Source organism: Hyperolius riggenbachi, chromosome 5 (genome assembly GCF_040937935.1).
Source record: "Hyperolius riggenbachi isolate aHypRig1 chromosome 5, aHypRig1.pri, whole genome shotgun sequence".
Taxonomy (NCBI): Eukaryota; Metazoa; Chordata; class Amphibia; order Anura; family Hyperoliidae; genus Hyperolius; species Hyperolius riggenbachi.
The window spans coordinates 42,685,919-42,704,270 of NC_090650.1; the positions used below are offsets into that span (position 1 = coordinate 42,685,919).

The following is an 18,352-nucleotide window of genomic DNA, read 5'->3' on the forward strand; positions in this document are numbered from 1 at the left end:
ATAAATGATCAATTGTCTGACGTCTGATCACGGATCTCTTGTTTCCAATTAATTTAATTCACTGCATTTTTAAGGCTTAAAGCACACCTGAAGTGTGCATAAAATTTACAAAAAAGAGTGGGGCGCAACTACGCTTACCCCTGACCCTCCTACCACTGCTCGTTTTCTTGGGCATGCGCAGTTCAGAAGCACTGGTGCGCAGCCGCAGGCTCTTCCTACAGGTTATTCAACTGAAGGAGCCAGGCAAGAATACTAAAGGACTGGGAGGGGCTGCGCAGACAGCGAGCAGTTGGAGGTTGGTCACCACCACATGCTTAATTCACTTTTTTTCACGCTTGAAGGGTCATTTAAAGTGTACCTGAACTCTTGCACAGAAGGGAAGCCTAGAGAAATGCACTCTGTATGTATTTCAAGAATTTGGCCTGTCTAATTCCCTCCCATCTGTGACTAATCACAACTGCAATTTGATCTCTCAGCTGTGTCAGCTGGCTGCCTTGGCAGAGCTGCTAATTTGTAAACACAGGATGTTAACCTTATGTCTGCTTCCATGAAAACAGGAAGTAGACACACTGCAGATTTATTGGTGGATTTCTATCAGCTGTAACAAATGTTTTTCTTTAAAGGTTATTTTAGAACAGAGAGGAAGTTTTGAGTTCAGGTCCGCTCTTAAACATGTGGATCTACTTTAAAGAAAGCATCAAGCAAATCGTGCCTCCCCATGATACTTACCTGGGGTTTCCTCCAGCTCCTTGCTGCTGACAGCTCCACTCGCTGCCGCTGGCCCGGGGTCCCTGCCGGTGCAGAGGCTGACCTCCTCTGCTGTGCCTACATGAGCGCCACTGTCAATCAAGTCCATGTTGTCCGCGGCGTACTGTGCAGGCACAGTAGTCCTGCACCTGCGCAGTACACTGCGGACAACGTGGGCTTGATTGACAGCAGTGCTTCACGCTGGCGCAGTAAGGACGACCTCGAGGTCGGCCTCTACACCGGTAGGGTCCGGGCTGGCGACTGCGAATGGAGGTGTCGGCATAGGACATGTCAGCTGCAAGGGGCTGGAGGAAGCCCCGGGTAAGTATATCATGGGGAGGCACAATTTGCTTGATGCCTTTAAGGAATGATGTTGGTGGATAAAATGTCTCTTGCTCTAGTTTTTTTACTGTCTAGAAAACTTTTTTTCTTATTCTTTGTCAAACTTGTCTTTCCTAGAGAGTCTGTTTAGGGAAATAAACTCACTTTTGCTTTTGTAGTGAGAGTCACTGTGACTGTCCTGTAAGTGGGGAAGAGTTAACTGGTTTACACTATCTGGTTCCAGGCAGCAGAACAGGCTAAAGCCAGCCCCGCTCTCGTCACAAAGGATCCAGGAACAGTGGCAACCAAGAAAGAGGAAGAAGATCTCGCTAAAGGTAAGGGATCAATAATCAGCCATTTCCTGTCAGCCGTGCCTGATGGGCAGAAGCATGGAGGCTGCATTCCATTGTCACCTGTGCCTGGGAAGCATTGATTGCCTAAATTCCTTGAAATGGTTTAGTGCAGAAAATGGATGTTCTCACTATACATTTCAAGGACACTGGAATTGAGAGGGATATTTTATATTTATTTCCTTTTAAAGTGAACCAGAGACGAAGCACCCTCATGTATTTTACCATATATATCAGTGGGAACGTTAGAGAAAACGCCTACCCTGCTCTCTGTTTCATTTTTAATTGTTCAGATTGCTTCTTATCAGCCATGATAAAATCCCCGACTGAGCATTCAGTCTGGCTTTGCTCAGGAATTTTTATAGCTGAGTCTATTTTCTCTGGTGTCTTTTCAAGCCCAAGCCTGCCCCCTTGTGGCTCTGCTCAGGAATCATTATAGCTGAGTCATTATAGCAAAGCCAGACTGAATGCTCAGTCGGGGATTTTATCAGGGCTGATTAGAAGCAAGCTGAACAGTTAAAAATGAAACAGAGAGCAGGGTAGGTGTTTTCTATAATGTTCCCAGTGATATATATATGGTAAAATACACGAGGGTGCTTAGTCTCTGGTTCACTTTAAAGGGACTCTGAGCACCTCTCATGGGCATGCCTTTAAGCCAGTCGACTTCCAACAAAGTCGTGCTATGACCCCTCTGGAGGAGCCTCTTGCAATGGCCATGCGTGTCACTTCCTCTTCCTGCTCCAGTCAGTGATGCACTTCTCTAACAGAAAAGACAGGGGTGACCCCGGAAGTTATAACATAGCCAAGATGGCAGCTGCGATTTTTAAATTGAAATCGAACGAAAACTATTTGGTTTAGAACGGCAATTCATGTATCAAATGAAAGAGGAGAGCACAAGCTACAGAAAGGTATGCATCTTTCAGTACTTTGCAGTACTGGTCGGAGTCTTAAAGGCATGCCCATGAGAGGTGCTCAGAGTTCCTTTAAACAATATCAGTGGCCTGCTGATCTCATTGTCCCAGTTCTCACCCACAAATGATTTTGCAATGCTATTTTTCACAATTTTGCTGTGCGTTTTGACATTCTTATCCCAATGATTGAGAATTACATAGCAATCGGCGGGAAAATGCTGCATGTAGTGCAGGGGTGTCAAACTCAAATATAAAGTGGGCCGAAATTGAGCTCTGGGACCAAGTCACGGGCCAACCTCAATGTCTAGTGGCCACCTCACTCCCTTATAAAGTTCCCTGGTGTCGAATAACCCCCTCTATCCCCTATACAGTTCCCTGGTGTCCTTCTCCTTTCCCTATATGCTTACCTGGTGTCTAGTGGCCCTTCTCCCTCATCTATATGGTTCCCTGGTGTCTAGTGACCCTTCTCCCTCATCTATATGGTTCCCTGGTGTTAAGTGGTTCTCCCTTCCCTACACAATTCCTTGGTGTCTAGTAGACCCCTCCTTCCCCAATACAGTTCCTTGGAGTCTAGTGGCCCCTCCTCCCTTTCCTATACATTTCCCTGGTATCTAGTGCTTTCCCTCTCCCCATACGGCTCCCCTGGTGATCTAGGGCTTACCCTCCAATATAGCTTCTCTGGTGGTCCTAAGAGGGCCAAACATAATGCACAGTGGGGAAACCACCTGAGGGCCAAATCTGATGGCTCGGAGGGCCATATTTGGCCCACGGGCCAGATTTTGACATATATGATGTAGTGTGATTGTGATCATTGGAAATCGCAACTGTGCCGCAGTGTAAGCAATCCCATAGGATTACTTGTGCTGCAGTGTTTTGCTGATCTACATATACTTTTTCAGGGTCTATGGCTAAAAGTATTAGAGGCAGAGGATCAGTTAGACAGCCAGGCAACTGGAATTGTTTACAAGGAAAGAAATATGGCAGCCTCCATACTGTATGCCTCTTGCTACAGGTGTTGTTTAAGACAGTCTATTTGTAACACTGCTTTTGTGATTGTATATTATCAGCCCTATTGCATTTTGCCCCACCTCCTCCTCATTATCTATGCTGCCTGTAACCAATAGGCAGGTTCTGACCAATAACCAGGAGTGACCTCTCTGCTAATGCTTCTGATTGGCAGCTCTATGAATGTTTGAAAACATGCAGTGCAAGGATCCTTTAGGTTTTCCACAGTCTTTTATATAGAAAGAAAATAATTGGCTAGTCTAGTTTAGAGGCCCCAGCAGGAAGCCTAATAGGGACATTCCGCTAATGGGATTGGGTGGACACCAACCTCCTTAAACTGCTAGGTTGTAGTAAACTACGCCACACTATTTGTCCAATCACAACGTTTCATGCCGTAGAGGGTGCTGTGATTGGAGAATGGTTCTCTATGAGGTTTCTTGCTGGGTCCCCTAAACTAGACTAGTGCTGTTCCTTCTTCAGACAGTCCAGTATGTGATAACTGAGTTCTGTCAAGTGACCAAGTCTAATGCAGTGTTTGTAGCCTGTGAACTGCTCAGATTGTTTGTAAACCGGTGTGCTTATTCTTGTGCTCCAGCCATTGAACTGTCGCTAAAAGAGCAGAAGCAGCCCGGCGCAGTGTCCAGTCTCTATCCCAGCACGAGCTTCCTGACCAATCACAAGTCAGAGGGGAGGAAAGTCCGAGCCATCTATGACTTCGAAGCCGCTGAGGACAACGAGCTGACGTTTAAGGCTGGGGAGATTGTTACTGTGCTGGATGACAGGTCAGTGCACCGCTTAAAAAGATGTTGCCCCCAGTAGAACAAGTGCAGCCATGGTGCCCCCAGTATAACGAGTGCGGCCATAATACCCCCCGTATAACAAGTGCGGCCATAATACCCCCAGTATAACGAGTGCGTCTATAATACCCCCAGTATAATGTGTGCGTCCATAATACCCCCAGTATAACAAGTGCGACCATAATACCCCCAGTATAACAAGTGCGGCCATAATACCCCCAGTATAACAAGTGCGGCCATAATACCCCCAGTATAACGAGTGCGGCCATAATACCCCCAGTATAACAAGTGCGACCATAATACCCCCAGTATAACGAGTGCGGCCATAATACCCCCCAGTATAACGAGTGCGACCATAATACCCCCAGTATAACAAGTGCGACCATAATACCCTCAGTATAACGAGTGCGTCCATAATACCCCCCAGTATAACGAGTGCGACCATAATACCCCCAGTATAACAAGTGCGACCATAATACCCCCAGTATAACAAGTGCGACCATAATACCCCCAGTATAACAAGTGCGGCCATAATACCCCCCGTATAACGAGTGCGGCCATAATACCCCCCAGTATAACAAGTGCGGCCATAATACCCCCAGTATAACAAGTGCGGCCATAATACCCCCAGTATAACAAGTGCAGCCATGGTGCCCCCAGTATAACGAGTGCAGCCATAATACCCCCCAGTATAACAAGTGCGGCCATAATACCCCCAGTATAACAAGTGCGGCCATAATACCCCCCAGTATAACAAGTGCGGCCATAATACCCCCAGTATAACGAGTGCGGCCATAATACCCCCAGTATAACAAGTGCAGCCATAATACCTCCAGTAGAACGAGTGCGGCCATGGTGCCCCCAGTATAACGAGTGCGGCCATAATACCCCCAGTATAACAAGTGCGACCATAATACCCCCAGTATAACGAGTGCGGCCATAATACCCCCAGTATAACAAGTGCGACCATAATACCCCCAGTATAACAAGTGCAGCCATAATACCTCCAGTAGAACGAGTGCGGCCATAATACCCCCAGTATAACAAGTGCGGCCATAATACCCCCAGTATAACAAGTGCGGCCATAATACCCCCAGTATAACAAGTGCAGCCATGGTGCCCCCAGTATAACGAGTGCAGCCATAATACCCCCCAGTATAACAAGTGGGCCATAATACCCCCCAGTATAACAAGTGGGCCATAATACCCCCAGTATAACAAGTGCGGCCATAATACCCCCAGTATAACAAGTGCGACCATAATACCCCCAGTATAACAAGTGCAGCCATGATGCCCCCAGTATAACGAGTGCGGCCATAATACCCCCCAGTATAACAAGTGGGCCATAATACCCCCAGTATAACAAGTGCGGCCATAATACCCCCAGTATAACAAGTGCAGCCATAATACCTCCAGTAGAACGAGTGCGGCCATAATACCTCCAGTATAACGAGTGCGTCCATAACACCCCCAGTATAACGAGTGCGGCCATAATACCCCCAGTATAACAAGTGCGACCATAATACCCCCAGTATAACAAGTGCAGCCATGGTGCCCCCAGTATAACGAGTGCGGCCATAATACCCCCCAGTGTAACAAGTGGGCCATAATACCCCCAGTATAACAAGTGCGGCCATAATACCCCCAGTATAACAAGTGCGGCCATAATACCCCCAGTATAACAAGTGCAGCCATGGTGCCCCCAGTATAACGAGTGTGGCCATAATACCCCCAGTATAACAAGTGCAGCCATGGTGCCCCCAGTATAACGAGTGCGGCCATAATACCCCCAGTATAACAAGTGCGGCCATAATACCCCCAGTATAACGAGTGCTGCCATAATACCCCCAGTATAACAAGTGCGACCATAATACCCCCAGTATAACGAGTGCGGCCATAATACCCCCAGTATAACAAGTGCAGCCATAATACCTCCAGTAGAACGAGTGCGGCCATAATACCCCTAGTATAACAGGTTCTGCCTTAATACCCCCAGTATGATGAGTGCGGCCATAATACCCCTAGTATAACAGGTTCGGCCTTAATACCCCCAGTATGATGAGTGCGGCCATAATACCCCCAGTATAACAAGTGCGGCCATAATACCCCCAGTATAACAAGTGCAGCCATAATACCCCCAGTATAACGAGTGCGGCCATAATACCCCCCAGTATAACGAGTGCGACCATAATACCCCCAGTATAACAAGTGCGACCATAATACCCTCAGTATAACGAGTGCGTCCATAATACCCCCCAGTATAACGAGTGCGACCATAATACCCCCAGTATAACAAGTGCGACCATAATACCCCCAGTATAACAAGTGCGACCATAATACCCCCAGTATAACAAGTGCGGCCATAATACCCCCCGTATAACGAGTGCGGCCATAATACCCCCCAGTATAACAAGTGCGGCCATAATACCCCCAGTATAACAAGTGCGGCCATAATACCCCCAGTATAACAAGTGCAGCCATGGTGCCCCCAGTATAACGAGTGCAGCCATAATACCCCCCAGTATAACAAGTGCGGCCATAATACCCCCAGTATAACAAGTGCGGCCATAATACCCCCCAGTATAACAAGTGCGGCCATAATACCCCCAGTATAACGAGTGCGGCCATAATACCCCCAGTATAACAAGTGCAGCCATAATACCTCCAGTAGAACGAGTGCGGCCATGGTGCCCCCAGTATAACGAGTGCGGCCATAATACCCCCAGTATAACAAGTGCGACCATAATACCCCCAGTATAACGAGTGCGGCCATAATACCCCCAGTATAACAAGTGCGACCATAATACCCCCAGTATAACAAGTGCAGCCATAATACCTCCAGTAGAACGAGTGCGGCCATAATACCCCCAGTATAACAAGTGCGGCCATAATACCCCCAGTATAACAAGTGCGGCCATAATACCCCCAGTATAACAAGTGCAGCCATGGTGCCCCCAGTATAACGAGTGCAGCCATAATACCCCCCAGTATAACAAGTGGGCCATAATACCCCCCAGTATAACAAGTGGGCCATAATACCCCCAGTATAACAAGTGCGGCCATAATACCCCCAGTATAACAAGTGCGACCATAATACCCCCAGTATAACAAGTGCAGCCATGATGCCCCCAGTATAACGAGTGCGGCCATAATACCCCCCAGTATAACAAGTGGGCCATAATACCCCCAGTATAACAAGTGCGGCCATAATACCCCCAGTATAACAAGTGCAGCCATAATACCTCCAGTAGAACGAGTGCGGCCATAATACCTCCAGTATAACGAGTGCGTCCATAACACCCCCAGTATAACGAGTGCGGCCATAATACCCCCAGTATAACAAGTGCGACCATAATACCCCCAGTATAACAAGTGCAGCCATGGTGCCCCCAGTATAACGAGTGCGGCCATAATACCCCCCAGTGTAACAAGTGGGCCATAATACCCCCAGTATAACAAGTGCGGCCATAATACCCCCAGTATAACAAGTGCGGCCATAATACCCCCAGTATAACAAGTGCAGCCATGGTGCCCCCAGTATAACGAGTGTGGCCATAATACCCCCAGTATAACAAGTGCAGCCATGGTGCCCCCAGTATAACGAGTGCGGCCATAATACCCCCAGTATAACAAGTGCGGCCATAATACCCCCAGTATAACGAGTGCTGCCATAATACCCCCAGTATAACAAGTGCGACCATAATACCCCCAGTATAACGAGTGCGGCCATAATACCCCCAGTATAACAAGTGCAGCCATAATACCTCCAGTAGAACGAGTGCGGCCATAATACCCCTAGTATAACAGGTTCTGCCTTAATACCCCCAGTATGATGAGTGCGGCCATAATACCCCTAGTATAACAGGTTCGGCCTTAATACCCCCAGTATGATGAGTGCGGCCATAATACCCCCAGTATAACAAGTGCGGCCATAATACCCCCAGTATAACAAGTGCAGCCATAATACCTCCAGTAGAACGAGTGCGGCCATAATACCCCTAGTATAACAGGTTCGGCCTTAATACCCCCAGTATGATGAGTGCGGCCATAATACCCCTAGTATAACAGGTTCGGCCTTAATACCCCCAGTATAATGTGTGCGGCCATAATACCCCCAGTATAACAAGTGCGGCCATAATACCCCCAGTATAACAAGTGCGACCATAATACCCCCAGTATAACAAGTGCAGCCATAATACCTCCAGTAGAACGAGTGCGGCCATAATACCCCCAGTATAACAAGTTCGGCCTTAATACCCCCAGTATAACAAGTGCAACCATAATACCCCCAGTATAAAGAGTGCATCCATAATACCCCCAGTATAACAAGTGCGACCATAATACCCCCAGTATAACAAGTGCAGCCATGGTGCCCCCAGTATAACGAGTGCGGCCATAATACCCCCAGTATAACGAGTGCGGCCATAATACCCCCAGTATAACGAGTGCGGCCATAATACCCCCAGTATAACGAGTGCGGCCATAATACCCCCAGTATAACGAGTGCGGCCATAATACCCCCAGTATAACGAGTGCGACCATAATACCCCCAGTATAACAAGTGCGGCCATAATACCCCCAGTATAACGAGTGCGTCCATTACACCCCCAGTATAACGTGTGCATCCATAATACCCCCAGTATAACGAGTGCGGCCATAATACCCCCTGTATAACAAGTGCGACCGTAATACCCCCAGTATAACAAGTGCAGCCGTAATACCTCCAGTAGAACGAGTGCGGCCTTAATACTCCCAGTATGATGAGTGCGGCCATATTACCCCCAGGATAACTATTGCGGCCATAATACCCCCAGGATAACAAGTGCATCCATAATACCCCCAGGATAACAAGTGCGGCCATAATACCCCCAGGATAACAAGTGCAGCCATAATACCCCCAGGATAACAAGTGCAGCCATAATACCCCCAGTATAATGTGTGCGGCCATAATACCCCCAGTATAATGTGTGCGGCCATAATACCCACAGTATAACAAGTGCAGCCATAATACCCCCAGGATAACAAGTGCAGCCATAATACCCCTGGTAGAACGAGAGCGGCCATAATACCCCCAGTATAACAAGTGCAGCCATTATACCCCCAAGATAATGAGTGCGGCCATAATACCCTGGGTATGACGAGTGTGCCCATAATACCCCGGTAAAATGAGTGCAGCCATAATATTGGGGTGTGGAAGGGGCCTCTACAACGTCTTGGGGGCTCCTAAGAAGCACGGGGCCCTGGCCTGGGCCATTGTCTATTTGCCCCAATGGAAGCCCTGGCCCTCCTCACCAGCTGCTATTATAGTTCTGGCAGGACTCCTCTGCTTTTCCTGCTCCCTCCATGTATGTAAGACAGCTCCAGCAGCTCATCTGTACGCGGAGTGGGTTACATGGCTACCAAATACATTCAAAAAAGAAAGTTTTAGGCAACATTTGTTTCCTGTGTGTAAATAGCTGAAGACCATTGAATCCGGTGTATGTGACTCCTGGGGACTTTACCCCCAGGAATTGTATTGTAGGTACCGCAAATGAGATCTTTTGCCACCTAATAGTAGATTGGGATCTATTCACAAAACTTCTCATAAATGACTTATTTATCACCTAATTGATAAAAATTACCTTTCAGCACATTTACAAGCAAAATAATCACTCAAAGTATTGTAAGTTGTTTTTGATTAACATCATTACAATATTACTTTAATTACCTTAATTTAATTATATTTTTGATCTTTGGGAGCCTACAAAAGTAACATAGATGAGGTGAAAACAGGTGAAAGCTTTGTGAGGCCCCATTCATACCTAAATACTAAAATGCAAACGTTTTGCGTTTTTGTGCGCAGTTTTTTTTTTCCCCTCCCAGCGCTCCATTGCCTTCTGCGTTTTTGTAAAAAGCGCTTTTCTAAGCACTTTTTCAGAGCGATTTTGTAATTTACTCCCTGACGCAAGTCAGGAAGTTAACTCTTTGACCCGGAAAAGAATAGATGTATTTATTCTTAAAACCGTGAACGCAATCTCTGCACAAAGCGATTTTGTGAGAGTTTACGTTTTTCTTATACCTTCCATTGAGGCAAAAACACCTTAAAAATGGTCCAGGCACCGCTTTGCTGAGTGGATCGGAAAAAAAATCCGCTTAGCTGTGAACTCTCTCACAGAGAATCATTGCACAAGTGTTTTGTGGGCGATTTAAAAAATCTCCTGCGCTTGAAAAAAGGCGGAAAACGGCCTTAGTGTGAACGGGCCCTGAATCATGAATTGTCTGATAAACTTGCTCTTGAGATTTGCTGTTTTAACCCCTGTGGCGACCATTGGAGATCTGCCAGCCCCTTAATGCAGAGGTTAGGAGACTTCTGGTATGCCGTGCAATATAGTGAGACACAGAAATGTGGAGATCTGCAGACAGCAGGAATGTTGTGTCCGCCTGCCTAGTAACAGGACATCTCGCCAGCAGCCAGATCCCCTTGTTGACATTGTTCCATTCTATTCCAGTGACCCCAACTGGTGGAAGGGGGAGACTAATGAAGGGATTGGATTATTTCCATCCAATTTTGTCACAGCAGACCTCACGGCGGAGCCGGAGATGAGTAAGTAATGTCTCGTTTATTCCAGACCTCATTATGCGCTATTCGTGCGTATCTGTTTGTTTACTTCCTGTCTTTACAAAGCACAGACATGTTATGCAGCACAATATAGAAGCATCCACATCTATCCCTTCCACCTCTGTCCCTGTCTCCTGTGGACTCTTAAAGGCAACTGAGCACTTGTAACTGAAAATATATATAATAGGATCCTCCCCCTTAAAGAGGAACTGCAGTGAAAATAACACAATGAATAAAATTGCTTATTTTTTTTTACAATCTTCATTTATAGATTATTTAGTCAGTGTTTGGCCATTGTAAAATATTTCCTCTCCCTGATTTATGTTCTGAGATGTATCACTGGTGGTGACATCTTTAGTTCTGCCAGGTGATCTGTACGGAATGTTCCTACCGAGAGTTCTATGCACAGGGAGAGATGCTTCTTGCTTGACAGTTGGAAAAAGATGTTATTTCCCACAATGCAACGAGGTTCACAGAGAGCAAAATGTCAGGACCATGGTCATGACCTCACTATGTGGGAGGAGTTTCACCACATAATCCGCCATATAGACTATTTGATGATCAATTGATGAACTTCATCCTCAAGTTAAAACTGCACTGTAGTGACTTATAGGATAATGTACTGTATATACTCGAGTATAAGTCTAGAAACGTAGGTCTGACTCACTTAAAGGGAACCTAAACCAGTAATAATACCAGTTGCCTGACTCTCCTGCTGATCCTATGTCTCTAATACTTTCAGCTACAGCCCCTGAACATGCATGCAGATCAGGTGCTCTGACTGAAGTCAGACTGGATTAGCTGCATGCTTGGTTCAGGTGTGTGATTCAGCCACTATTGCAGCTAAAGAGATCAGCAGGGCTGCCAGGCAACTGGTATTGATTAACAGGAAACATCCATATCATTCTGTTTAGGTTCCCTTTAATCAAAGTATAGGGATCGACTTGTACATGAGTCATGGGAAGTACTGATGTACTGTGTACTAATAGTGACATTCCCATTTACAGCAATTTACACTTTCTTGATTAAGGAAATGCCCAGAAAGTGCAGGTCTGAAAGTCTTGGCCACAACCATTAACAAGGAAAGGGGCAGGGGGGAAATACTGGGCTGCAGGAGTGAATAACTGCTGCACTTGGGCCTGGAGGAGATATTAGCTGTACTTAAAGGACAGGAGGGGTTAATGGCTGCAATACTGTATGCAGTGCAATCATTGACCCCTCCTGGCCCACAAGTGCAGCTCTTAGTTAGTCCTAGTCCCAAAGTACAGCGATTAGCTTTGCTGGGTAGACTTATACTTGAGTCAATAAAAAAATTCCAGCTTAAAGGGAAGGTCCAAGCAAAATAAAAAAATTAGTTTCACTTACCTGGGGCTTCTACCAGCCCCATGCAGCCATCCTGTGCCCTCATAGTCACTCACTGCTGCTCCAGTCCCCCGCTGGCAGCTTGCCGACCTCGGAGGTCGGCGGGACGCATTGCGTACATTTTTACGCATTCCCGCTAGTGCAGGAACATTAACACATACATTTTTACGCATTACTGATTCAATGCGTACATTTTTACGCATTGAACCAGGAGTGCGTAAAAATGTATGTGTTAATGTTTTGCACTAGCGGGAATGTGTAAATATGTACGCAATGTGTCCCGCCGACCTCCGAGGTCGGCAAGCTGCCAGTGGGGGACTGGAGCAGCAGTGAGTGACTACGAGGGCACAGGATGGCTGCATGGGGCTGGTAGAAGCCCTAAGTAAGTGAAACTCATTTTTTTATTTTGCTTGGACCTTCCCTTTAAGAGGGTCAAATATTGTGGTCAACTTATACACGAGATCGACTTGTATATGAGTAGATACGGTAGTACATTCAGGATACCGACTTTGAGACTGCATTTCCACTGGAGTGCTGCGTCATTCTGAAACTGTCACGGCACCCATGCTGTTGTGAGTTTGTGTCTGAGAATTTTGATGCGTTCCGTTAAAATCTGCAGCATGCATCATTTTCTCCCCCCACATGTGAGCGGAAAATGGCTGCGATTTGCATGTACTGAATAGGGGCCTTACAGTAATTTTCTTGGTTTCAGCATCAGAAACACTTTCTAGAGCTGTATATTGTATACTGCTATGTAGCTCTCCCCCCCCCCCCCCCCCTTCCCCGTGGTAAAAAAATATGTCCCTAGTACAATGTATGGCGCCAATATTTTATTTGGAAATAAAGGTGCATTTTTTTCAGTTTTGCTTCTATCCCTAATTACAAGCCCATAATTTATAAAGTAATGGTAATATACCCTCTTTACATACATATTAAAAAAAAGTTCAGTCCCTAAGGTAACTATTTATGTATTTTTATTTTTTTATTTGTAATTTTTTGGGGGCGTTTGGTAACTATTTTAGAGTGTACTTGCTAACTATGGCAAGTATTTGGTAACTATTGGGGAGTGTAGGAGGTCAGGAGTTAATTTAAAATATAAAACGGCGGCGTTCCTTCACATGGGAACTGTTCTAGCGGCTAACGATCGGCGATAATGAGCGCGGAAATGTGCGGTGGGGAGGGACATAGTAGTTGCATCCCTGCTCAGAGTTGTGGCAATCTGCAGGGACATAGATACTCGTCCTAGGGGAGGGCAAGTGGTTAATATTGTAAAATAAGCAATTTGGTTCATTATGTTATTTACACTACAGTTCCTGTTTAAATTATTTATGGTTATGATAAGTACTAGTGACAGCATTATTATTACTGTTACTGTGGTGCTCAATCATCTTTTGTTTGCTTCACGATACGGTTTTATTAATGTGCTGATGTTTATTTCCAGTGAAGACTGAGAAGAAGACGGTGCAGTTTAGTGATGAGGTGCAGGTGGAGACCATAGAGCCGGAGCCTGAACCAGTGTACATAGATGAGGTATGTGGCAAATGCTGAGAATAGGAAAACATGAAACCTGTCCCTGCAGCGGACTGATGGGGGGGTTATTGGCAGCATCTGAAGCAGTGGCGTAACTACAATTCATGAGGCCCTCCCAATGTTCACACCTCTTCCCCTTGCCTCCCCATGGTGCCCTTCATAAAACAAATGTTGATCGTGATCTTCATCCCCATAACAAGTGTAGCCATAAAACACCTGATCTGGAGTATGAGAGAAAGGAATGGTTAATAGCTGCCCCCCCCCCCACCCCTGCAATTGCATTGGCTGCTCCCCTCTAGTTACGCCCCTGGTTCCTGAAGCTAACCATAATCTGCTGCTGCGCATCTAGTAGCCAGTCTAGTGTCTTTTCAAACACGGGTCCTGACTTGCCAAGGCATCTCCATGGATGACTGAGAATGCTGCCAATGAAATTGGCTCCTGACTGAGACGCGAAAGCTCTGCTGTCACTTTGACAGCAGAGCGAGCCGGAGGCAGCGGCGTGGGAGCGCACAAATGTGGACGTTGAAATCTACGCCCTGCCAGGAATAAATGGACACAAGCAAGGTGTAGATTTCAACTACAGCCGCCTGGAAGTGGTTAAATGCCTATTTAACAAACCCTCTTCTAGACTGTTGAAATACTGAAGTCCTGAATTGTTTTGTTCTTCCTTTTCTAGGATAAAATGGATCAGTTATTACAAATGCTGCAGAGTGCAGATCCAACCGATGAGTTACCGGAGTCTACGGACCTCATTCATCTGGAAGGTGAGTAGGAAGAATCCTCCCAAACTATCCTCTGTTATAAGGGTGCATTAAAGTAAAGAGGAAGCCAGGCAGCAGCAGTGTGGAAGTAGTATATATATGAAGTAGTATGGAGCAATTTGTGGTGATAGTATTGTGAGTGCGCTCCCAAAGAACGTCCTGTGCCCACGCTGTGATCCTCTGGTCAGCTGTAGCAGCCTTCGATCAGCTGTATGCGAGGCCCGGGTTGTGTGCCTCCTCATCATGGCGCTTCCATGCACGGCAGCGGCTTACGCATGCACAGTATGTAACAATCGCTGCTGCGCATGTGCAGAATGCTTCCAGCAACAAGAGTGCGATCAGGATGTGCAGGTCCGCGCATGCGACTGGCAAACTTAGAGAGGGGCACTGCGGCTAACTGGAGCAGTGTTCTCCCCAGGATCAATTAAGTGGGCGCGCCGCCCGGGTGAATTAAGGCCCCGCCCGGCTGCTATTTTGCATATTACAAAAGCCAGCGCTGTTCTCTGCACTCAGCGCTGACTCCTCTGTAGCAGATTGCCCAGCAAGCTCAGCTTCTCTACGTACGAGATCTCGCGCTTTCTGGCGGGCTCGTACACTCCTTGCCTCAGCATGGCAATAGGCGGGACCATGCTGACTGCATAGTGCTCCTCCTCCAGGAACGGGGCACATTACAAGCAGTCTCTCACTCTGCCTGCACGATCGTGAAGGGATGCTGGAGCCTGTGACTAAAGCAGAGCTGGGCAAACTACAGCCCGTCTGGCTTTGTAATCCGGGTATTTAGTGCCTCCTTTCCCCCTCACGGCTGTGTCACTTGTCTCTCTCCCTCCCCACCGTACAATTGTACATTTACGTGCCGTACTAACTTTCCCATCTCTGAATTACGGCACTTGAAGAGGGGAGTGCAGGCAATCACTCACTTCCTCCCCGGGTGTCAGACGCATGGAGTAGATCTCCACTAGCTGCAGAGAGCGGGATGTCCTGGCTGCCCAGAGAACAGAGCACACAGACAGCAGCGCTGAAGGGGAAAAAAAGCAGTCTGATCTGATAGGTACAGGCAAAAAAAGCTGTGACCTTAGGTCAGCTTGCACACATAAAGCTCTGTCCTGAAGTGTATTCCCAATCCCACGCCCTCTTTTTTAACCCTTAGGATACACTAATCTCTGGAATCTCAAGGGGCCAGCATGTCCTTTCAGACCATGCTGAGCTTTGCATTGTCTAAAAAAAAAAAAAACAGTTCATACCTATGTGTGAATTTGCAGCTTCTCAGTTAAATCTGTAGGACATGCTGAGCCTTGTGGTTCCACAACAATGGGGTCCACAAATGAAAACCTTACCAATCAGATGATTGGTAGAGGAACCAACCCCAAAAACATTGACGGAACAATAGTGGTTGATCGGAACCATTAATGATGCCCAATACGTATAACAATATGATGTCTGTTTCACCTGCACTGTGAACCGGATTTGTGTACTGCAAATCAAGCCTATTTTTGTTCAGTTTTTTTCAAACGCAAACAAAAAGCACTGTAATAGCACATTAAAAACAACCAAACAACCGGTTTTCCTGGTTTTGACTTGGCAGGTTCACTTTAAGACAGATGGTGCATATCTAATGCTGGGTACACACTATGAGATTTTCTGGCTGATTTACTGTCAGATCCATTATTTCCAACATGATCAATCTGCTTTCTGATCGATTTTCGAGCATTTTCCGATCGATTTCCTATTGAAGTGAACGGAAATCGATCAGAAAATGCTCGGCGTTTGATCAGAAAGCAGATCGGACATGTTGGAAATAATCGTTCTGACAGTAAATCGGGCAGAAAATCTCACCTAGCATCTCTGTACCTAGCATTAAAGCAAGAGTCATATGGAGGCTCAGTGTTTTCCCCAGGCCTCTATCCGGCTAATTTTGGTAAGCACCCGGCTGATATCGGCTCGTTTCCTCCTCCTATGCTGTCAGCAGAGCTTACACGGCCCTGCATTCGCCCTGTTGCGCCCCACCCGGCTACTTTTTCATGCCACCCGGCTGGAAAAAATTTCTGGGGAGAACACTGTGGAGGGTTGCAAAAGGATGACACGAGCACAAGGCTTGAAGCTTAGTGCTTGTGTTTGTAGTTTGTTGATTTAAAGCCAGGGGGGTGTTTAGATTACTCAGTAGAGGTAAGGCTCTAAATGACCCATAGGCTTCTCCGATCCTTCTACTCCCTGGAGGGTTCTACAATCCTCCCTCACCCACTGCCGCTAGCTCGGTCCCTCTTGTTAGTTACCACGCTCCCGTCTGTTTTCTTGCACGGGCTGTACTTGCACCTGTGCAATGTGGCCGTACTTGTACACTGAAGTGAGAACACATTTAACAAGCCATTATCGAATATGTTCAGAGGGTCCCAGTGTTGGATTGCTAAGGTCGATGAGGTCTAATCAGAGGCTTCCAACCACTGTGGTGAGTATTCAATTTTATTTTAAAGCGAGCCCGAGGTGGGCTCATAAAATGGAATAAAAAGTAGGCTACCTGGTCCGGGAGGCTGAGCTGATCAGGTAGCTGCAAAAAACGCCGTTCCCTACCGCTCCTGTGGGCTGCAATGGCCCACTTTCACTTTTGCGACTTCTGGGTCACGACGCTGGAATGAAAGATTTATTCTCTCATTCACAGCATGCAGGGAGGCGGGGGAGCGGCCAGGGAGAGATAGCTGTCCAATGGCAGCTCTGGAAACCCTGTGGGAATTCCCCTGGCAGGTGTTTTGAGCACGGATTTCCTCTCACCTATGTTTACCTCCGAGATAACGACAAATATTGACGCTAATCTCAGGGGGCTATAGCACGGGGGAAGGGAGGGGGGGGGCAGAGTGTGGCATTGTAGGGACACAGAGACATGTCAGGAGGCAGATAACATGCCTCTGTGTCCCATCTGCTCCCCAAAGATCCACCTCGGGTTCTCTTTAACCTCCTTGCCGGTTATCCCGAACACAGTTCGGGGTAACCTGCGCAGGAGGATTTCTCAGGCCCCGCTGGGCCGATTTGCATAATTTTTTTTTCCTACACGCAGCTAGCACTTTGCTAGCTGCGTGTAGTACGCGATCGCCGCTGCTCGCCGCCGATTCGCCGCTACCCGCCGCGTCGAGCCGCCCCCTCGCCCCAGACCCCTGCGCAGCCTGGCCAATCAGTGCCAGGCAGCGCTAAGGGGCGGATTGGGATTCCCTCTGACGTCATGACGTCGGTGACGTCATCCCGCCCGGCCGCCATGGCTACCGGGGAAGCCCTGCAGGAAATCCCGTTCTCAACGGGATTTCCTGCATACTCTGATCGGAGTGGGTGGGGGGATGCCGCTGCTCAGCGGCTATCATGTAGCGAGCCCTACATGATTTAAAAAAAAATAAATAAATAAAAAAGAAGTGCAGCGCTGCCTCCTTGCCTAATTTTTTATAACGGCAAGGAGGTTAAGGTTTGTTACCTAGCATTAAAGCAAACCTGACCTAAGACAAGCCTACCTAAGTTAAGCACAGAGATATGTTCATGCAGAATCCCCATACCTCTGTGAATTATCTGTTCCTCTCCTCTTTTATCTCCCCCCAGTCCCCATAATCTGATTTTGTTTTGTGGTGATTTTGTTAACTCTGTTTGCATTTCTTCTCACTAGCTGCTTGTCACCAGATGGGACCTCTTATTGATGAAAAACTGGAAGATATTGACAGGTGGGTGCCTTTACAGCATGACCCAATCACATTGTGTTCTGTTTAGAATGTCAATTATTGCACGAGTCAAGTTATGCTGCGTACACACATCAATTTTGATTGGCCAATCGCTGACCAATTTTACCATCTCCATGCAATATGAGAGCTTACATACACAATCTGTTCACAGTATTCAAAACCTGCTTGCCCTCATACAACATGAAGGTGGTAAAATTGGGCAATCAAAATCGAAGGTGTCTACCAGGCATAAGTTTCAAGGTACTGGACATTAGTGATGA

The 18,352-nt window shown here is 46.9% G+C and overlaps 1 protein-coding gene across 4 annotated transcripts in view; it reads left to right on the forward strand.

Moving 5' to 3' along the window:
- STAM (signal transducing adaptor molecule) overlaps positions 1-18,352 on the forward strand; it is an 80,154-nt gene that overhangs the window by 51,252 nt on the left and 10,550 nt on the right. For all 4 annotated transcript variants that reach the window (XM_068235558.1, XM_068235559.1, XM_068235560.1 and 1 more), the window contains 6 exons: positions 1,313-1,403; positions 3,930-4,116; positions 10,620-10,714; positions 13,533-13,621; positions 14,298-14,385; positions 18,020-18,074. In XM_068235558.1, coding sequence (XP_068091659.1) covers positions 1,313-1,403; positions 3,930-4,116; positions 10,620-10,714; positions 13,533-13,621; positions 14,298-14,385; positions 18,020-18,074 — 605 coding nt within the window. The remainder of the gene's footprint in view (positions 1-1,312; positions 1,404-3,929; positions 4,117-10,619; positions 10,715-13,532; positions 13,622-14,297; positions 14,386-18,019; positions 18,075-18,352) is intronic.